The 22,822-nt window shown below is 43.0% G+C and overlaps 2 protein-coding genes across 17 annotated transcripts in view; one reads left to right on the forward strand and one right to left on the reverse strand.

Annotated features, from left to right (window-relative positions):
- LOC6737027 (calcium uniporter protein, mitochondrial) overlaps positions 1-22,822 on the forward strand; it is a 41,955-nt gene that overhangs the window by 12,676 nt on the left and 6,457 nt on the right. The gene's annotated exons all lie outside the window — the stretch shown is intronic.
- LOC6737028 (protein javelin) lies at positions 281-21,510 on the reverse strand. 2 transcript variants are annotated; one of them, XM_016170100.3, is made up of 7 exons: positions 21,257-21,510; positions 8,574-9,085; positions 7,860-8,178; positions 7,482-7,541; positions 2,483-6,080; positions 1,814-2,060; positions 281-1,473 (listed from the first exon to the last, which is right to left on the reverse strand). In XM_016170100.3, the coding sequence occupies exons 1-7, from the start codon at positions 21,481-21,483 to the stop codon at positions 545-547; spliced, it is 5,892 nt and encodes a 1,963-aa protein (XP_016030662.3). In that variant the 5' UTR covers positions 21,484-21,510; the 3' UTR covers positions 281-544. The 2 variants fall into 2 exon arrangements, with proteins under 2 accessions (XP_016030662.3, XP_016030663.3); XM_016170101.3 differs by lacking the exon at positions 7,482-7,541.

Below are 22,822 nucleotides of genomic sequence, written 5' to 3' on the forward strand. Positions count from 1 at the left end.
ATTAGCCGATTGTTTAAAACTTAATTGATTAGGTGACGAAATTCCGCTCCCCTTTCTAATCACTTAATTTCCCTGCTTTACGTATTTGCATTGGATTTCACATGCCCATAAATTATCGATTAATTAAAGATAAGTTTGACAAATTAGTGGCCGTTGTGGTCTCTCATTAACCGGCACTTTGAAATGTGATAGATAATTTCCGTAATGAAACAGTGCGGGTTGCCCATTGGCTACTGAAAATTAAATGCATAATAAATAAATAGTCGGCAGCTGTCACAACTCGATAAATAAATTGCATATTTATTTAAGCATAAACTTACAATGTACGGTTGGACAGAAGTTTGTTTTGCAAATTAAGATTAAATATTAATATATATCATACTTTGGATAGTTTATGGTATAATCTTTTTGGCTTTACCTGTAAAGCTAAATTAGGCTACCAATATGGTTAACTACGAGATGTGTGTTTAGATTTAAGCTTTAACCCGAAACCCCAAGAAGTCGTCGTTGCCGTTTGTGTTTCCATTGAGCATTAGTTTGCTGATTACATTTTGTCATCCAGGCTGTCGTAGAGCTCTGCATCTGTGGGTATTTTTTCGGGGCTTTCCTCCACTTGGGGTGGTGGCTCCTTGCTGGGATCGTAGACCTCGAACTCCTCGAACTCAATCTCATCGTACTTGCGCCGCTCGTAGATGCTCTTATCATTGGCCACATAATGCCGAACTACGGTCTTGTCCACCACAGAGTTACTGCTGCTCGCATTGCTGAGTCGACGCTCTGGAATCGGGGCAGTGTGTGCAACTATCGATGCCTGACTGTGAATATCAACGGGCACAATGATTTGCGATGGGGCGCCCTTCGTCAGCTTCATGGCGGCCTTTGTCACGGCTGCTTTTTCCACTTTTTCCTCAACTTCGCGCAGTTGTTTTCCAATTTTCTGGCGCGGTGCTTCGATGGGCTTGCCCTTGGGAGGATTTGCCGTTGTCTTCACCAGCGTGTAGGCCAAGTCAACGTTTTTATTGCGGCAAACTTTGTTGGCAGCAGCAGTCGCAGCGGCAGTTTGCAGGATATTCTTATTCTCAGTCGCATCGAGGCGTATGTTCATGGCTTGACTTTCGTATGTGGGCACGGCGTCCACAGCGCCATAACCATTCTCCTCCGGCCGGCCATTAAAGTTTTCAGCCTTCTCCTGGGACTCCTGGGGCATCGTGTCTCCAAGCACATTGATGTGATTATTTACTGTCACTTGGCGGCGCGGCACGTCCTCCTCCGGCTCCTTTTTCGTCGACGTTATCTGACTCTGACTGTTGATGGTCACTTGGACATCATTACTTGCCGTTGTCTGATTCGCCTCAAAGTGATGTACCATTTTTCGAACCACCTCGCTGTCGGCGGTGACCTCATCTTCTCCAGTTCCGGCCAACTCCAGGCGACTGCTGCAGCTGTTCGACTTTACCAGCTTAAATTTGATGCCTGTACAGTGAAAAAAAGGACATAATCATTTCGGTTTTATGCTGTCATTTGATTTGATGAGCATATGCTGTGGCATGAAGTTATAAAAATATTTACGCTGTGTATGCAAGTCAAGATTTTGTGATAAAGCCTATTGCTTACTGTTTAGTGACTTGGATTACAAAAAATATTAAATAAGTTTGCTAAATAAGTCAACTTTTAAAGCAAAAACAAATCTTAATAAACCACTGAACAGAACAAATGCCCTCAAAAAAATCTTTAAAATTGTTCATAACGAGTGTGCACCGTTTGCAACCCAATTATGAGTATGGACCTGGCCAGGATGATTCTCATTACCCACCTTGATAGGAGTCCTGTTGCTGCTCAGCTGCAGCTTGTTTGGTTTGCAATCGATGTTCGCATCTCTCGCTCGGGAGGCACACATTGCAGGCTTCGATTTGACGGATTCGGGAGCGGGTGGCACTCCCCGTCATCGGTTGAGTGGTTTTTGTGGACGGAACTGTGGTGCTGGTTGCGGTCTTGTCCAGCACCCTTCCTCCGTAGTAGGTGACAGTTGAGCCGCACTCCCTTATCTTGGCCAGCACGTCCTGAAGGCAAAAGGAAAAGATTAGATGACTGGCTGCCATCAAAGGCTAATGGTCCATAAAGCCGCACGCAAAAGGACCGCACCCCCATATGGTACACAAAAATAAAAAAGAAACTAGGCTTACGCAACCAGTAGCTCGAGCCAAACACGAAATTTCTCCATTTAACTCTAATTAATTAAGTTTGAAACTTTCAAGGAGCCATATTTAAATGAATTGAAAACTTTTAAATAAGAAATACGAATTTCCAAAGGAGCTAACTTAATAAATGATTTAACATAATTAACGTGTGGAAAATATCTTTTAAGCATTTTCTGCGATTATCATGAATTATAATGGGCTTATCTCAAGTATGTATTGATAAGATTAAAATAACAAGTGTTTAATCAATTTGAAAGCTAACTAGATTCTTTCTGTGTACTCACATTGCTGACGTAATAATTTTCGCACATGTCCTGCTCCACATCGTCCTCGTACTGGTCATCCTGTTCGTCGTCCTCTTCCTCCAGATGTTCTCCATTTTCCTGCTGCTCTGAATTTCCCAAATTATTTTCATAAATTTGCCGATAAAGGGATTCATTTGCTCCTGGTGCTCCACCCATGCACCAGGTGCGTCGGCTGGCGAATTTAGCTCGAGCTTTGGCATTGGCAGCATTGCTATTGTGCCTCCGAACAACGTCCTGAACATGGACATCCTTGCAGGCCATCACCGGGGATTCCTGATGATGATATTCCCCGCAGGGGGAACTTAAATCACCACTGGAAATTCCACTTGATAGGCTGGCATTGTCCCAGTGCTTCGCCTTATGCTCCTCCAGCATCTCCATGCCTTTGGGTTGTTCTTCTGCTCCTCCATAACTCGTATCAATTGTCAGGTATCGGTAACCCCTAGCTCTCCTCGATTTGGGACTCAATTGACAAGCTGAGCCACCAAACTTTTGCTGGGATTGCACCAATAATCCCTGACCGGGAGTTGGCAGGACATTCTGCTCAAAAAAGCGACGAACATTGCGAACTGTGTCAGGATCTGGTAGCTCATCTTCGTAGAGCTCTCTGTTCACCCGCACAGGTTGGTAGAAGAAATGTCGTTTGGCAGCCGCACCTCCCGTTTGTCGTTGCCGCGTTTTTCGTGGCTGGGAGGCAGAGGCATTAACAACCCGTGGAGGCTTCGGGGGTGGAACAGTCGTAGGCGTAGTTGTAGAACCACTGTTAATTCCCACCTGCAGAGGTCGTTCTATCTTCGTTCTTACAGGCTCAACTATCACCACATTATTGTTGCTCAGCAGCTCCTGGAAACTATATTCCTGCAGGTACTGAATTAGACCATCAAACTGGGCCTCCTTTTTATTTCTGGTCGAGAGGAAATTGTTGCGAATCAGTTGTTGTGACTTGAGAACCTTATACCTTATGTGATCGAACTGATCCTGATCCTCATCTGGATCCTCCTCCCGTTCCGGAGCAGCCTTTACAATGGTGGCTTTTTGGGCACCCTCACCTAGTTCTACAATTTCAATAGAGGGATGTGGCATCATGCTGCAGAAGTCATTGCCAACAGCGGATTTATCCGTGCCTTGTGTTGTGGTCTCTCCACCCAACTGGAAGTGAATGCCTGGCTGGGTTTCCTTTGCCGGCTGCTCTGTTTTTAGTGTTTCCGGTTCATTGCCCGCCAGTTTGTTCCAATAGCATCGGACTGCATCCACTTTCTGAAGATATTCATTAGCCACCTCACCACCCGGCGAGCTAATTGTGCTGGCTATGCTCCTGGCACTGCTCCTCCTTCGCAGGGTGCCAGCTCCTCCTCCGCCCGCAACTCCTCCACGCCCATCCACCACATGCAGTATTTGGGGTCGTGACATTTTGCCCCTGGAAAAGCTCGAATCGCTGCTGGAGGAGGGCAAAACCCTGACAGGTCGGGCCTTGTAAATTGGGGCACCAGTGCTGAGGATGCGATGTTCCAGCGGTTTGCCGCTCGAGGAACTCACAGAGCGGCGAAGAGGGCGCTGAGCGAGATTACAAGTTGAGCTCGAGTTAGAATTTGTTTTCGGGCTGGGTTTGGGTTCAATCCTTTGGCTGGTTACCTTGTTCTCCTGAATTGCCTCCTTCTGGATGATATTGTTCTGAGCGTCGGTGACGATTATTTGAAAGGATGGCTTTATTTGCTCCTGTCGCTCGCGGATTTCCTGGGCGCGACGCTCGATTAGCTTGCTGAAATTGGCCACCTCGATGACGGGTGCCTCCTTGGGTTGTTCCGGCTGTGAAATGGATACAGACAGATTGTCCTCCTCTTCTACATCCGCTACAGTATCCTCCTCTTGAGACTCCTCGGTCAAAGGTGGCGGCGGTGGTGGCAGTGGTTCCTCTTCCTCGTCGTCCTCAGCCTCTTCCTTTCTAGATACTTGCTCTTTTTCTTTGATTATATCTTGAGACTTTGTCGTCCCTTTCACTTCAATTTGCCGCTCCTGTGCGGAAAATTCCTTGTTTATCTTTGGTTTTTCTCTCTCCCGTTCCTTGTCCTTTTCCTGAAGAGCCGCTGACGCCTCTTTTTCACGTTCTCTTTCCCTTTCCTGGTATTCCCTTTGCCTGGCTTTTTGATGGGCGCGTCCGAAACGTCTAATGGAATCGTACGTTTCTGCCCGGGTCACCTGCTGCTCCTTTTTGGCTTCCTTGCGCTGCTGCTGCCTCTGCTGGTTGTAGGATGATCTAAGCTCCTTGTCGATGCTCTCGCAGACCTTCAGACTAACTCCAATGTTAACATCCGGCAGGCTATGATACTGATTCTCTGCGAGATTGGACTTGTTGGCAGTGACCACGAAGGAGTCGGTTGCCTGGCGTTTCAGTTCTGGCGGTTGCTGCTTGACTTCCTCCTGTTTTAGCTTACGCTTTTCCACTACTGCCAGGATCTTCGGTTTCGGAGTGTGTTCTACCTTCAAAACTTGCGTAAAGATCTGTGCCTCAACTTTGGCTGTGGTGGTTAGCAGAGGAGCAGGTTGATCTTCTTGATTTGTGGCCTTTTTGTGCTGCTTCGCTTGTGGTTCATAAACCGTGTCCTCAATCGAAATGTGTAGTAAGCTGCGGGTTTCCAACTCACCACTTTCGCCACAACTAGTGAAAGTTCTCTGCTCGAAGGACTCGCAACTTTCGCCAACTAAAGTGCAATCTGAACTATCTTCTGAGGAGAGGTAAACAGAATCATAAGCTATAAGTTTGTCCAATTGTTCGTTTTGGTTTTGCCTTAAGGTGCTTTCACTATCGCTGGTCTGTGGTTCTGTGGGCGTGGTCAGGCTGTCCACAACCTCCTCTCCAGTTTGCTCCTCCTCGCCCTCCTCACTGCTCTCGAAACGTGTCCTTGTTGTGGTCGTAAGACTTATGATTTCGTAGCTCTCCTCGCCGTTGTTACCCTGCTGATAGATCTCCTCGATGTGGGTTAAGTCGTATTCCTGTTCCGAAAGCGATGGACTATCGGTCTGATCATCTGAGTTACTGGTTGTAGTCTCTGGGAAAACACTACTCTGGCTGTGTTCTGGACAAGATTCTCCTCCCGTGTCCAGGTGACGTTGCAGGCAGTTGGAGTGATGGTTATTCCTGTTCTGCTGCTGCCGCCTTGATTGATAAATCCTTGGTCTTTCCTTGAGCAAACTAGCTGCCACCTGTTCGAGAGCTTCGAATTCCAGGGAAGATGGTTGCTGCTGATCCAGATGGTTCTGATGCAATGAATTTTTGAAGTAATCCGAGTTCAAGCTCTCCAAGTCGCTCTTGTCGTTGTGCCAAGGATGCAATTGCTCACTCAGATTCAAAGCCAAGGCGTCCAAGCGTTTCAGATTATCATAGTAGACATCAAAGTCACGCGATTCTCTGCTAAGCCGCCTATGTTGCTGCTGTTGATGTTGCTGCTGCTGCTGCTGTTGCTGCTGATGCGAATCGCAAGTGGCCGAGTTGCTTCTCTGGCTCTGGGTGTCATCCGCCGTAGGCTGATCCGCTGGCTGCTCACCCACCAAGGTCGCCTGATTCGGTTTGCCGTTCAATCTGCGGGTGGGAGAATCGAAACGGGAGGATGAGCTCGTTAATGATGCCATTGTTTTGCATGTTGGCCTATCATAAGTAAATTACATCTAATGGAATGATGAATGCCCCCTGCACTTCTCCAACCATACTGTTTTGGCCTCGTTCAAAGGCCCTCAATTGCAAGTAGTTTCAGGCATGTGATGTCTAAATCAATCAATCCGCACAAATCAGATAAATCAACAGAAACCTAACTGAGAATGTCAGGCAGTCAAAAGTGGGTTTATGTTTGTCATTCAAATGGGCATCCAACTGCAGCAAAAAAAAAGAGAACTGCGACAGGTGATTGATAGTATTGTACAGGCAAACATGAAATTAAATGTGTCAAATCGGTGACGAAGGTATGGGCCATAGAAAACTTTGCAATTCTAATGGGAATAGCGTTTAAATGGATTGTCAAGTTTGTTTCTTATTTGTCTGCGTGTAAAAAGCAATTCTGAAACCATTTAATGAATTCCATTTTTTGGTTTTATTGATTTCAATTATTTTTATGACTGGCTTTCAATTTAATATTTAATTGCCTTGATTTTAACCACCCCAATAATCCGTGGAATAACGAATCAATTTCATTCATAAACTACTGAACCTGCAATAATTATCTTTATTGATTTCAAACGAGCTACTTGTCAGGGCTACTTGTCTGGGTCCAAAGACCATTCAATAGAGATCTCAGAGCTAAAGCCTCCATTATCCCACATCAAGAATGAGCCGTCACTTTGGACCGGATCCGTTTCAGTTGCACATTGCTCTCGGGCGGGATTTTGTTGATGGTTTACTCAGCCACTTGACGCGACGATTTGCGGGAAATTAAATAAAAGAAGGAAAAGCCCCCAGCACAGAGTGCGACAGAGCGGGAAGGATGTGATTCCGAGAGCCGTGGCAGCTCGACAACTGCAGATGCCATTGTCGGGATGCGCAGGATAACGCGTGTGTTAATGGCAGGACGAACGAGTGGCGCGTAGCTAAAAGCTTTTCCAATTCACTGTCACATTGCCGCTGACTCACACCACTTATACAACTCATACATGCAGCTGCCCAAACAATTGACAAGCAACAAACTTTTGCAATTTTAATTAAACTAGCAAATGTGATATGAAAAAACCCAACTCCGCACTAAACTTTTAGTGCTCATAAAAACGAAACGTTCTTATGTAACGTGCTTAACCGTTCGATAGTTTGCACTTTGCAGTTGTCACCAATCTGGCTTAGGTTAAATCGACAACCGCAGGTTATGTGCAGCAACACTGACCCCGGGATAATGACCCTGACAGGCCAGTCAGGTTCAGAAATAAAAAAAATGCGCACACAAACCACAGAAACCACCACCAGCACAAACGGAAAATAAAACGGCGACAACAAACCGACCGCAACAATTTGGCCGGCGGCTTTTTTTTGAATTGTTTAAACTGAAATTTGTGCCGAGACCTGTTGAGTTTGCGGCGAGCGTCGCTCAACAACTGACGACTGGCACGGCCAAAATCAGCTCAAATCGCGTCGTGCCTACGCGGCGTATGCGTGATGGCCGGGCCTTAAACACTTGAGAGCAAGACAAAGCTAAGCTTAGTCTGTCCCACTTCAGCTTAAAGCTTTAAATAAAATATATCTAATCTCATAGAGGGATATGAGAAATATTAATTTTAAGAAATTGTCAAGAAAATTCTGTGCAAAATATTTTAAGAATGTAAAACAAAAACCTGTACGATTTCATTTACATATGTTGTGCAGTGTTTGTGACTCACTTACCGGGGCGATTCACGGAAAAATCCGCGATTAACGAGCCGGGCACGCGGTATTAGCTGCGATCGGCGACGACTGCTGTTGGCCGATCCAATTTGCAGGTCGCTAAATGTCTCCTCACGTATTACGGCCAAACTGCGCGATCTTCTCAAGCTGCACGATTCGCTGCCCAAAATGTCCAGCAGGGCGTTTGCAGCGGCAGTGGTTGCGGCGGTGGTGGCACCACCATTTGCTAATGTGGTGGTGCAGGTTGTGGTTGTCTCCTTTGATCCTACAGCCGTTGGTGTTGCAGCCGAGGGCTCAAAGTTGTCATTGATTGGTAGTACTGAGGAGGGAGAAAGTAGAGGGAAAAAGGTTAAACAATGCATTATTGAGTTCATATTTTTTATCACATTCACTATGACGCGTTCTCGAGAAAAAACATTTACAAAAATGTAGGTCAACTTGTCTTTTGTTAGATTTTGTTTATAGTTTAACAAGTTGTATATGAAAACAAATATGCGCCTATAGCAATAGCAATCCATTATTTTGCACGTTAAGTCAAGTATTATTAATTGTATTTGTCAAATATCAATAGCGAGAAGATAACATCATATGATATTTATGTATTAATTAGCCATACAATTGAAATATTTATGCGACACTTAAACTGATATCTTATTCATCCTCAATAAACGACATGGCCGAGTGGATCCAATCCACCCGAAGGCCGCCACTCACCCGCGTAGCTATCGACTTGGTCGAGCGGAGCTTCCGCATCGAATCGCCAATAGAACTCGGCGATGTCCAAGGCGTTCTCCTCCCGCTCGAGTTGCGTGTAGTCCAGCGATCGGGCGTTCCTCAGCTGCCCGTTTCCGCTTCCGGCCCCGCCCACCCGGCACTGCGTCCAGTGGGGCTGGGCGTGTGGATGGTGGGAGTGCGAGCTGGCGTGCTGCAAATGGTGGTGACTCTGCTGCTGCTGGTGGTGCTGATTCACCTGGCTGCTGTGGTGGTGGTGCAGCTGCTGCGAGTGGCGACCTAAGCCAGTTCCAGCTGCATCATGACAGCTGGTGGCCAAGTCGAGATGGGAAACGGATTTGTGCGTGTGTCTCCAGCCAGCGGCTCTCAACTGCGGACACCTCGGATCGTGTGTGGTTTGCTGGTGCTGATTGTTGTGGTAATGTCCACCAGTGGTGTCCTCTAAACGCACCCGATCCACGTAATTGTGCTGGTAGCTATAGCTGTCCTTGCCTCTGAAAAGGATAAATATGTAGAATTATTAATAGCTCGGGTTTAGCTATGAATTCGCAAAGGGGCATTAATCATTTTTATTGCACGTACGAACAATATTTTTTGCAATGCTTTAATATTCATATTATTTAGGCAAGCTTTGTAGTAATTCCGAGGTCATAATTTACAATGGTATTAGTTCTCAAGCCATTAACATGATTTTATGCAATGATAAGAGCAATAAATTTGAGTGTATTAGTATATAAGTTTAAAAAACTTATTTAGGCAACAGATACTTGGACGATAACACTTGTATCTTCTGTTTTGGGCTAGAAAATTCATTTCATTCGTTTGAAATAGATGGGCGTAACACGTGAGAAATTGACTCTATTTTATGAGCCATTGCCACCTGTCCGCCAGTTAAATTAAGCGCCAAAGGTTATTTTGCAGTCGTAAACATTAGTTTTCCTTTCGACTGGCATTGCAATCATTCAGTCGAGCGAAACGCGAACGCAGACGATCCACAGACTGCACTATAAAAGTCAAACAGTTTTACGAGAGCAAGGAGAACAGAAAAGTTTGTTCCTCGAAGCGTTTAAGCCAAAGGACTATTTGCTTACCACCTTTCGCCACCACCATTACCAAATGATGTGTGCCTGTGGGATGGTGGGTGGTTGGGTGGTTGGCGGAGTGCAGTCTTGACTGATTGGGGGAAAATTGCTTAGCCAGCAGCTTTTTTACCTGTGCTGCCAAATGAAGCGTGAGAACCGCGCCATCTGCGCCTTTGCCGTTGTGAAATGCCGGAAAAGTCAGAAAAGCTATTTGCCATTTGTAAAATGGAAAGCGTCTGCCACGGATTGGCAGATTGATTGCGGAATAGCTGCTGTAGTTTGCTGGGTACTGGGAATTCTGCGTAGTACTTTTGAGTTATTGCCGCAGCATCGCATGCAGATACTTCACTGGCCATGGTTTGGAAACATTTAAATGTTTCTTATAGATTGTCATAACATTTTTATGATCGTTTCATATTACTCAAGATTTTGAGTTCTATGGAAAAGGACACGAAATGTTTTTCAAGAACACACAGTTGCTGATATTCGGATTTCAAAGACTTTTTAATCTCAGTTTGAACAGTACAAATTTCCAGAAAAACTTTTCATATAATATAACGAAAGTTAAACGAAGAGTATATTAATTATTATGAAAGTTTTAAAATCGCGAGAGCATACCATAAAATTACTAGATCTGATACCCCTTTTGGTGGCCTGGGATACTAAGCTAACTTTCCGACTAATCTCCGCCTAATTTGCATCCCACAGAATGCTTTCCAATGCCAAAAGTTCAGAGTTGACAGCAGGCATTTTCCATTTAACCGCTGCAATAGTTTCCGTGTTAATTGCAGCTGTCTCGGCAACCATTGCTCCTGTGTGTCCTGCTAAAGTCCTCTTGGAAAGGTGGTTGCGGATGTGGAGGAGCAGGATGAGCTGGCTGGAAGCTCAGCACATTTTACCGGATGGTTGCATTTTAGATGCGAGTCATTACAATTGCAAATGCTGCCAACTAATGCTTAACTGTGTGCGGATTCAGGATTCAGGCCGCGCCATCCTGGCGGCTCTCCTGCCGTTTGTCCTTGTTCTTGTTCCTTGTAGCGGCGCCTGAGTTTATGGACCGAGCAGCTGACATAAAAATAAAAAATAAAGAGCCAGAAAGTGCTGAGCACTCGCACTCTACTGTGCCAACTGCTTAGCATTGGCCTGGCCTCATTTGTCCTGCTCTATTGCCGGTTCCATTACGTTTTTGGCCAACCTACATTTACGGGCTAACAACTCACACACACATACCATTATTGCTAGGGTTAACTGTGGATGTTCATTCACTCTTTCATCATTTCATTTAGCCATTTTGTAGCACATTTTGTTTGCATTTCACTTAAAAGTTAATTAGGCGAATGTCAACACTGTGTGGAATGCGTGAAAATTGTTTAGTTGCATGTTTCGCAGCAATATGGCTTCAACGATAATATCTCACTTCTTTTACTTTCATTTTGGAGGCGCCAAGAGTTATTTTTCTGCTTTCGTTTCCTTCCGATTGTTTTGCCTCAAAATCCTAAGATTTTAATTACCCCAGGCAATATGTTCGTTCGGCGCTGAATATAAAACAACTTGCTAATTGCTTTTAATGCCATTTTATGACTGACAGCGGGGTTTATAAACATTCTGCCATACTGCCACTCTGTTTCTCTGTTTTCGCACAAATACAAATTACGAATTCAGTTTGCTTTTCCAGTCACGTGTTCGCTTTTTGTTTCGTTTAAACTTGATTTTTATTGTGACACGCGCCGAATTAAATTTCTCACTTTTCTACAACATCTGCCCAAGGGCAATAACAAAATAAAAAACGCATCAAAAAAAGTCAATGCGATTTGCGTGCGATTACTGAGCGATTTTCAACGCACTATTGACCAAAAAACCAAACAAACAAACCGCCTCTAACGGTTTTAAATAAATAATGAGAAAAAAGCTAATTAAAACTTAACAAATTATTTAGCACAGCTCAAAAAACATTACTATTGCTACTGGCAGTATAGAAACAAAGAAGCTGAGGCCTTTAAATATATTTAAGAGCAGCTAATTAAATTATACCACAACAAAAAAAAAAAAGGAAAAATGCAGTGAAATAAACACGTTCGTGCCAAAATGGAAATGGCAAAATCGCGCATGACAGCGCCAAATTAATTAACACAGATATCTATTGGATGAAAAACAACCAAAGCGGCAAACCGCCGAATACCGATTTACATGAAAAGCATCATCCCAACAAACAGCCACCGAAGCATAAACTCGCAAAAAATAAATACATAAAATCATTCGCAATCGGCATCATTCTCACACGGCCGGCGGCCAGACAATAGGTTTTCAATTGTGCAAAATAAAATTAATATAAAATAAAAGAACTGGAATAATCAGAGCGTATTGTTCAAGACCCCACCGATCTGAATCATCTCTCATCCATTGCGATTGTACCGAAAATGGTAGAAACCCAACAGCAAAACCTGTCGAAAATGTTGCAAGAAGATGGGGTACGGCCTCCAGCGACATTTCGAATGACATTTTCCGAAAAATACGATATTTTTCGCTTGTCTGCCGCAACATCGTTACTAAAATCGCTGTGTAGGTCAGCAGCGTTGGAAATAAATGCTAAATCAATTTTCTGCTGCTGTAACTGCGGTTGCCCGCAAATTGCATTTCAGCCAACTTCTCTTTCAACGCGGACCTGGCTCATAAATTAAGCGAAAACTTACTTGGCTGCTGCCGGCTCTGTCAATGAGTGTACAAATAAGTTGGCCATTTGTCGCAGGACACTCAATCATCTGAAGTGGAAACTGGTTACGTACCGGTATAAGCAAACTTAGCTGAGGGGTCGTTACTACCGGAATTAATGGTTTCCAAACAACTAAATAAGTGTGTAATTTGGGGCTACCTTTCGGTTTATTTAATCCTTCACTCAATAATGTTTAATATGTTGAGAATTTAAGAATTTAGGCCACGACAAAATAATTTGATGGAGCTTTGTAACGTTTTAAGTATTTCTCGCTAAATATTAAAGACATTTAAGGTTATATTCCAAGTGGCCTTCTTTTGCATAATTTAAGTGACAAATGTTCATTTCATTTTCCAGTTTATCTCCAGATTTACCCCAATTAATGGTTAATTTTCCCAAACCCAAATGAATGTAGCATCTTACCCAAATGACAAATAAATTCCTTAAATCATTAATGCCTTTAGATTAATGGTTCCTTGCATTGATTCCTGGAGGCTTTTGGTCACATGCTAATGATGAGAGGCCTTCTTACATTTATCACATATATTGTCTCACACACAAAACAGTGTTGATGATGTTACTTGGGGTTTTGTGGGTCACATCTTGAGTCCACAGTGCAAATAAATAAGATTCATCTTGTTCGCTTTTTGCCACATCCCATTTTAGCCCAGTTGAATGCTTTCTATTGATGGCGCCCGCCTTTGCACAGTTTGTTGATTTTTGTGGTTAATGCAAAATTGAGTTTATTGTCCATGAAATGGCTAAAAAGCTATAAATACCGTGAATGAGTAAAACGCGCGCGGTTTTCTTTCTTTCGATTTGTTGGTGGTTGCTTTCCACCGCTTTTCACTCGGTTGTTGCCGCTTTTACGTCTCTCGATCGACTGAAGTGGTGAAAAATGTTGAGAGCATGCGCGGCTGCTTTTCGTGGCAAGTGGCGACTGCGCAGCCACTGCTCTGCTGACGTCTCAAATAATACTGTTCATTTGTTTGTTATTATTTTGTTAACCTTTTTCAGTGGCACGCTGCCCCGCCTGCCGCCTTTTTTCTCTTTCATTGTTATTGTTTGCCTGCTGCAGCAACAATGGGGCAATTTTGTGTCTCGAGTTTCAAACTTTTAGCCACTTGCGCTGGTTTTTATTACCAGCCGAGCTGCGCCTCGTACTGTTAATGAATTTTTCCAGCTTAATCGCAATGGCAAAGTGAAAAGTAATTTGGCGCCCAATTAAACCGAAAACCAGTAGCCAACTCTGCTCTCATTATCGAGTCGAGATGTTGGCCCCCAAAACTGCAATTGCCGCACCATCAAATACTAATTTGTAATCCGCACGAGGGATCTGCGGCACGAGGTGAAAGGTCGTGGAAGCCCTTTCTTGCTGGAACCCTTTCGCCAGCTCCCCCGGGAGATGATGCCTTTTGAATGACAAATGAGCTAGGTCTGCTTCTGTTGTGTTGTTTAACTCGCTGGGATAAGCTGTTAAGTTCGTAATACAGTGGGTGAAGTTATAGAATAAAATATATATATAGTTAAATTAATTTGCACGCTCCTTTGACTTTAAATTCCATATATCATGCACTACAAATTCTCGCAATTATTGTTGAACGAGAGTTAGTTTTCCTAAATTTGCGGCAAAGTTTTCCCGCCACACTTGAAGTCCCAATTTGGCCCACTGTGTGTGGTACCATGTGGCAATGCTCGTGAATAATGCAAAACAAAAAGTTCCCAATGGCATGGGGTCGGCTGATGGGCTTTGGGCCCGGCTCTCTGGCCTTTCAGCCCCAGCAATGAACTCAAGTGAACTGTGGAGCGGCAAGTACTGACTGAACCCTCTTCCCCCACACCCAACTCACTTGCTGCTGAACTCTGGACGCTGGCAGGTGTTACGTGTTTCGTCATCGGGGAGAGCGGCGTCACCCAGTCAAAACTCGGAATTCGGGGCTCCAATCTGCGAACCGCTCGCCGCACAACAACAAAGCCGGCGGAAATGCGTTGCTCACTTGTAATCAAGTAACTCGAGCGGATGGCAGCGCGTTGCTCATCATAAAGCGGCGAAAACGAAGTATTGCAGCACTCAGTGCACTGCGATAAACTTAATTATATATATTCATTTAATTTTATAATGTATTATATATGTCTAAAAGTACACACATGAAAATCAAACTTCAAGGTGTCTAAAAGTATGCAATCAAATGCGTGCAAAATTATGATTTTCCCCAATTGAAGTGTGACTTTAAGCCCTTTTATGGGTTTAACTTAAAGATTTGCTTATATTTTTAATGGGTATATATGATTTATTCTCAGTGCTTTGTCGCTCTTAGCCATTGAGGCAATGAAAGAGTGAGGATGTGAGGAAGTGAGGCACTGAGGCAGTGAAGCGCAGAGCAGCCGTCAAATTGATGCAAATGCCGTGGACGCGGGGCAAAAAGAAACGGCTCCCAAATGGGCCGAATCGCTCTCCCGCACTTGCCGTCTCTTTCTCTGCTTTTGGCCAGCAGCTCAAAATGAGATTTTAATATTGTGACATGTGGTCGCGATGAACGCATGTGTCGCGAGCAGAGTTTTCCCTCATTCATTTCACTTGATTTTCCAACGTGGTCGAATTGGTTGCCATGCACGCATGGCTCGAGCTTTTGATTGGGGGTTTCTGGTGGGAATGGGCTTCCTGTTTTGTCGCCTTTTGTTTTGACTGCCCCGATCTTTCAGCTTATGCACCATATATACATATATACAATCCAGCTTTCTGCCCAGCCAGCGTGACCAATGAAATAATTTGGGCTCTTTTGGAACCCTTTCATTGCAGCAGCGCTCACAAAAGAATTTTTATTTTTAAACACGATGTACGATTTTTATTTGGCGGCAAGTGAGTGGCTTTTTGGCGTGTGTGTAATGAAATAAGTCAAGTGTGACTGGAGATGGTTTTTCGGAAATATTTTATATGGCCTTTGAGCGGAACTGGTAAATAAAAGTTCTAAAAGTTGAACGACGGCAGCACAGATGGAGTAATAGGATTTTTAATTGGCACGGTGTGATGTAATATAGTCTTCTTGTGAAGTCTTGAGCTTATTATTGCATTTTATTTTTTAGTTATAAATAAGAAGGAAATAAATAAGTACAATTTCTCTGCTTAAAAAGGTTTGGGATCTATAAATTGGGCTTGATTTCGTTTTAGTTCTCGATCTTCTAATGGAATTAGTTTGAGTAAAAATAAATTACCCGCAAGGATACCATTCAACCACCAGTGCTTTCTATACCTACTATATAGTGTTTTTCCTTGCTCTTTCCAAAAACGAACGTTCCTGCCAATTTATCCAACATCAGAGGCAGCATCACGTCCTGCATAAATTGATACGAATTACACTTGTGCACCCCAGATGATCCTTTGAACTAGAAAGCTTCATACTTGAGCTACGCTCGACCCCTTCACCCCTCTTCTGCCCTCTGGCACTATCAAATTAAATCCTCCAGCGGAATATTTTATATTGAGACGTGTTTCGAGATGGAACTGCGTGTTTTGCAGGCGAAGAAACAGCAGAGACAACAATGCATTTGGGCCAATTGGCAGTTGCCAGCGGTATCGTTATGCAATTTAAATTTTGTAGACAGGTGCCCACTTACTTACTTCTTACTGCATATATTAAATGACAGCCCAGATTTGTATTCCCAAGTTCAGTGTGTATATAATACTTCTTCCGCTTTTAAATATTCGGATATAATAATTACTAAACATTAAGAATGCTGTAGAATTTCCTACTAATTAGTTCGAAGAATTCAAATTTAAACTTTGAATTGCTTGCATTTCTTCATTGCAGTTAGCAACTCTTTTAGTAAATGAACAGCAAAGCGAAACAGAGCTGCATAAATAGTTCAAAGTGCATCTTGAACGAATGCAACGAAATGGAAATGAGAACTTTAAAATTAGGACAAATGTTGCAAATCGCCTTGCACCAGTTCTGCATTTACTATTGGCCTTGTTTTCGAAATCTTGAATGTTTAGCGACTCGTGGCCGCTTCTTACAAGTGCCAGGATCTCTTGAATTCCCAAGTCCCATCTCTTCTGTCTCCTCAGAAATAATTTCTCCATGTCTACTGGCTTTCTCCGCCCCAGAGCTTTCACTCAAAAATAAGCGTTCTGTTGGATTTTCCAACTTGTGTATTTTTCTGCGCCTTTAAAGTTGCCAAAGAGCTGCGAAAGTGCAGCCAAACAATAAATAAAACATATGCCTTCCGTTTCTATTTTTCTCCTTTCCATTCTACTTATACAGGCCCGCAGTGCATAAAAGCCAACTTAGTACCATGTTTTTGTTTGGCTAGCTTTTTTTTCCATCCTTCTTTTCAGAAAATTGCAAACTTGTTTACGGTGTTTTGACACATAAACAAGCATGCATACATTCATGCCGGACGGGTGGGAAAAGTTCTTTTATTCCGAATTATTCTCGCACTGCTTATGGAAACACTATGACATCTTGTTAGGCCATTCCGAGCACCAGATGGCTTCCAAAGTCAAGGCAAATATTGGTCGACAAGTGTATCAAGTGCACTTGGAAATATAACTCTTTTCCTGGCAAATAATAAGGATTTGGCCGTGTTTAAGTTTTACAACTATACTTTGTGGAATTAGTAAACAAAAAACATAACATTTTAATAAATTTTAATTTTAAGCATATTTCTGATTTGATGTATTAAGTTTCTTTCTGTGCCGCATTATGCGCAGCCAGGGAAACTATTGTAATATGGTAAATATTTATTTTCAGTCAGGAAAATGCAAACACGTGAAACAAATAGAAAGCAGAGTGTCTATATAGTCAGATATGCAAATGCTGTAGGTGCACATGTGCTTACTGATTCGACAGCCAGTCAGGCGATGGATGTACGATGAATCCACGAATGGCTAAGTGAAATGCACTCAGGAGCGGATTCTTGGAAGTAAGAATCGTGGTTTTATGTGAACTAACTTGGGAAAACAGTTAAAGGAACTACTTTTGAACACCTTTGAAATTGGTAACTTAAGAGAAAAGTTAAAGGATCTAAAGCCATAGTCATATATCTAGTCTTAGATACATTGTATGCTAATACACCCACCCCTGACATTGCTCCAAGTTCCCTCGCGTACTCCATACTCCATAATATTACATTAGCTGGAGGATGGTGGAATGTATCTGGTTCTGTTCGCTTGTCAATTTGTGCACGGCATTAATCAATTGCATGTGCAAGGCGAAATCTGGGCGGGATAATCGGACAGATGATGGAGGCTGGGATGCTGAATTTATCAGACAGCAGACACGAGACTGGGGAAAATGTTTAACGCTTCGCCAGACATTGACAATCCGAATCTCGATGTCTGTGGAGTTGCAACGGAGGGGGGAAAGAGAGGCAAAATAGCTGGGTGGGGAAAGCGATATTCGCTCGTTACGCCTTTTGCCTGTGTACACGTACACAATACACGTGCAAGTGGGCTGACAATTTTGTATAGCCAGCTCCTAGGCGTTGCGCTTTTCCTGCTTTCCCCGTCCTGGGCTCGTTTGCGGAAATTGTCTCAACTCTTGCTTCATTTCCCTGGGTTTTCCAGCGCTGCTTTCTGCTGCCATTTGCACACATTCAGCGGCAATTTGTGGGCTCTCCGTCATTTCTACTTTAGGCCCATTTCGCTTCATTTGGCTGTCTTTGGCTCGTTGCTCCTTTTTCACTTTTCATTCTCATTGTGCAATTTAGTGTGAAATATTTATTATACAGTCAGACAGTCGTCGTCATAAACCGCAGGCGTTGTGGGCGGAGATAAAAAATGCAATTATTTCGTACTTTACATTGACGGCAGGCGTACAAACTTTTTTCACATTCTAATTGGTAAATTGTTGGTGGCTAAACTGGCTATCCTTCGTCTGTCTCACTCTCGCAACTGACAGTTTTCCATTTTCCTCCTACCAATTACTATTTTTGTTGCTGTCAAATTAAATTTGTTGAAAGTTAAGCTACCAATAGACGAGTTGTTTTTTTTTATCATGGCTGTTGCTCTATTTTCGGTTCGGTTTTTGCATGCCACAATGTGCTCGAAACTTTTTTAATGAACATCGAACGTCCATAAAAAAAGTGTATGTCCTGGAAGAAGGATGCAATGGAATTTCGTGAAACTCCCGCTCTGAAAGTCAATCCAATTTGTTCATCCAAGTTTAGAAATTTATTGTGCCTTAACAACATCTCTAACGATCTTTTCTACACTTTTACTCTTTTATTTACAGGTGAGTTGACAGCGTAAAATAAGACTAAGATGGGCCAAGAGAGAAAAGTACAGAGAAGTATGCCTAACACGTAATGCTGACACCAACACAACACAACACACCAACACATACAATACAAGCACACCTGCACCTGTACCTGTACGAATCCGTCACCCAAATACACTGAGAGAAAAATTCCTTATATGCAAAAGTTAGTAGTTTCAATAAAAAGATTCAGATTAACACTAAAATCTGGTGGGTGTTAAGATACTCTTACCAAAGGGCCTTAACAACCTAGGGATTTCTTTGTTACCCTTTTCAAGTTCTTTTTAGAAGTGGTTTACAATATTCTTTTCCATTTGAAGGATTTTTCCTCAGTGTCCAAACACAAAGACATTCTTTTACACAGCAGTTACCATAAAAATGTAGAGCTCGAATGATACGTGACTAAATGTTGGAGGCTGCCAAAGGTTAATCTTAACCCATGCCCCCATTGACACATACATCCGTGCCCGTTTGTCCTGTATGCATAAATCGATTGGTGTTTACTGGCCCAGTGTCCAAAAAGTTGTCATCGAATCGCGTTCGTATCTTTAACATCTTTATGTAGACACCTCCGCCCACATGACCCCCACATATCCCCATTCATCTTCCTTTTCCGAGTTGCCAAAAGCCCGTCGATACATTACCGCCCCTCGGAACACGCATTCTATATGCAAATGATGCGACTGCCTGTCGGCTTTTCAGAAACTCCGTGTGCGTTCAGCAGCGAAGGCAACACAACGCCGTCGAAATAATGGCGCAAAATATGGGAGAACAAAACAAGACTTTCGGTTGCCAACGGGATCAATTCGATTTTGGCCAAGCAAAGGGGGATGCATCGGAAAGTGGGCGAATGTTTTCCGGTAGTTGCTGGTGGTCGAAACACAGAAAAACGACAAATTTTCTCAAATGGGATGTGGCTTAATACAACAGGGACTTTAAATTGGAGCTTGCAGTTTTTCAAGACCTCGAAAATGCACTATGCAATCTGGAGTGACTTTAAAATATACTATAAATGCATATCTGAGTTGGAATTTAGTTCTTTAATGCTTAGTTTTAATTGAAATCGTACTCAATTATTACGTTTTTTACTTGCGGTTGAAAAGATCAAACTAAAATGAACAGCTATAACAGCTCATTAATATAGTACTTTTAATATCGAAAAGTTTGAATTTCCCATGAGTTCTTAGTTTAGACATCAACAATAGAAACTTAAGTTGTGGTGATTTAATTAAAAATACTTTGCTGAGAATGCTTATCATTATAAACTGGAACACAATATATACAGCCACACATCGAAGGAGAAATATAGAAAGCCATTTTAATTGCTTTCGGGCAACCCTCGTCAGTTTTTGGAGCTTATGCACTTCGCCGCTTCGATGGCGGCAGATTGGAATTTGAGTAGCGCCAACAGCTGTCAGCAGGGAGCAGCTGCCACGCCCTCGTGGCCAAAACCCGCCCCCAAAAGGACTCATACTGAATGAGTGCATACTAGATGCCACGCCCCGTCCATCTATTCCCCAGTATTTATCCTGCTCATGTAGGCGCCGTTGGCGATTTTAATTGCCGTTCTTTTTGGCCATGTCCTCCTCAGTTGTGGCCTCATTTTGGCTTTTCTGCCATTTAATTAATTGGCAAAGTGTTCCATTTCTGGCGGACATCCAAAGCTATTTGTTTTTTCCGCACCGTCAATTAAATTCGCAAATCAAATCGATTTAAAAGTCATCGCCAAAGAGAAGTTCACTAATTATGTTTTATGAAAATCATCACAAATTATTTTTTCCATTTTGACCTTTTTCTCAGCCAGAAAGTTTTTCTCGCGATTTTTCTGACCTTTTTGCGTTGTACTCACCCTTGCTCAACTTTTGATAAATCTTTTTTTACTCAGCTTTAGCAAAAACACCTGCAAATTTATTTGTTTCCTTCTTCACAGTTTTCTCTTGTCTGAAAACATTAATTATTTACAATTCCTATGTATTTTTAAACATTTCGACTTGTCGCTTGCAACTTTATTTTCAATTAAGTCAACTTTTTAAGTGTCACTTTTCAAGCTCAAAATTTATATTTGCCCTTAGTGGCTTTTCTTCAGCTTATGCTAGCAAATCCTTACTTCATTAAACACTAAAATTGCCCAGTCAGCCCAAGCTTAAATGGACGACTTTTTAACCCTTCTGTCTTAGGCGACCATTTGTCACATCCACAAAATGTGTCTCCTTCTCCAAACCGCAGTACATAAATATCGATGTCCAGTTGAGGCTGATTAGAGAAGGGAACTAACTGGGTCGGCGGTTACTCACACGCCAGCAACTTTTATGGCTTACCAGGAAACCCTTCCCGTCACACACGTCTGCAAGGATATTTTATTAGCTCCCCCATCTCCGGAGTACTTGACCCAGAACAGAATCCTTGTTACACTCGGCAAACAAATGCGGGTTTTGTTCCCTCATTTGTCTTAAAGGCAAAGTGGCAAATGTCAGGCTTTACACAAGCCCCTCATTGAATTCGATGTCGTCACTAAGATTAACCTACAATTCGGTGCATAAATCAATGTTTACGGGGCTCTGAAGTCTATGTGTTATTTTTCTGAGTGTGATTATGCTGTAGCTGGGTGTCACTTACCGCTTTTCCCGCTGGCGTGACGACGACGACGTTTGTGACGTTCGAAAATATCCGTTGCCCATCGTGCCGCCATAGCAGAGGCTGTGACTCTGTCCGGAGCCTATTTTGACGTGCAAAATGTGCCGGACTCGAAGGTCGACCTTCCACGGGTAGCCCGAGTAGTTAATAGTTTCCTGGCGGGGGCAGGCGGCCTGCAAGTGGAAGATAATAAAACTGCGGCTTGTCATTTAATTTGCGTAAAGTTTGCAATTAAACAAACTCGAGGCGGCTAAATATACACAGGCACTCGGAGCACATGGAGCAACATATGGCGGAGGCGTTATCTATTTAATGAGCGACCAAGTGGGCGAATGAGGAGGAGCAAGCATCCTCCAGGCTCCACACGTCACTTGGCCCACTCAAAATGTCGCCACTCGACGGCCTCAATGTCCTCGTTGTCGCCACGTCAAGTGCTTAAAGAGTTCAACGAAGCGTTCTTGGGGTTCTTGTCTTGTTTTCCCACCGGTCCGGGAATTACATACCGTACATACAGAGGCAATCAGTGTAGTGGGAAAACACACACAATTTCCGCTCGGTGCGTCCACAGTCCAAGGTGAGGAACAGAGTTGGGCAGTCAGTTGGTTCTGGGCCAAAGGCGGCGCCTCAAAGCGGAGATTTCGCACAGTACATTGTTTTAAAAAGCAGTGAATTATAAATCGATATTGAACGACAGAGAGAAGGATCTGCTGAACTTGCAATAACTTAAATTTGATGGTATTGCAAAAGATATGCGAAGATATTTATAGTTTATCGGAAAAACTGGGGCGATAGGTTTATAAAGTTATACTTCAATATATCTACATCTTAGTATTTAAATTTACTCAAAGTTTAAACTGATATATCTAGAAAATATGAACGTTTGTTGAATAAAAAATTTATGTTAACCATCATCATCAAATGTAAACACTACTAAAAACCAAATTATAGCCAGTATATCTAACAAATGTTCTCTGCAGTCTTGTTTGTACATTTTATAGATAGAATATTAAAGTTGTATCTCAAACACGACAAATGCATTACCCCCACAGTGGTAAGCATACCATATTCTGTGGCCCCGGTAGGCCCTCCTTGCACTTATAGATCATTTCAATTTTTAATGGAGCCTCTAAAAACAGATTCGCACTGCCGTGGACTATAAACGGCAATGTGTTCATGGTCATAAATATATCCTATGTGCCATCCACTGACTGTGTCCTTGAGCACTGCGAATGTGCCTCTCCGAAAAATAAATGGGCAAAGGCATTGCCTACTTTTGTGCGCCAGACACTCGACCAAGTTGCATTGAAGTTGCCTGCATCCTATTCCAGCACTTTGTTACACGCTGTTTGTCTTGGCCCGCAGTTTGGGATTATTGTGCAAACTCCGCAGTTGCCTTTGGCTTATGGCGCAGAATGGGATCAAGGTGAATAAAATAGGAGCAAATGCAGTGAAATATTAAAAGGCCTAAGCACAATGCAAAAACACAATGCCCGCAAAGCGGTTGAGGTTGCGGTTTCTGCGGTACCCTCTCTTTCATTTTTTGTACGC

Source organism: Drosophila simulans, chromosome 3L (assembly GCF_016746395.2).
Source record: "Drosophila simulans strain w501 chromosome 3L, Prin_Dsim_3.1, whole genome shotgun sequence".
NCBI classification, from domain to species: domain Eukaryota; kingdom Metazoa; phylum Arthropoda; class Insecta; order Diptera; family Drosophilidae; genus Drosophila; species Drosophila simulans.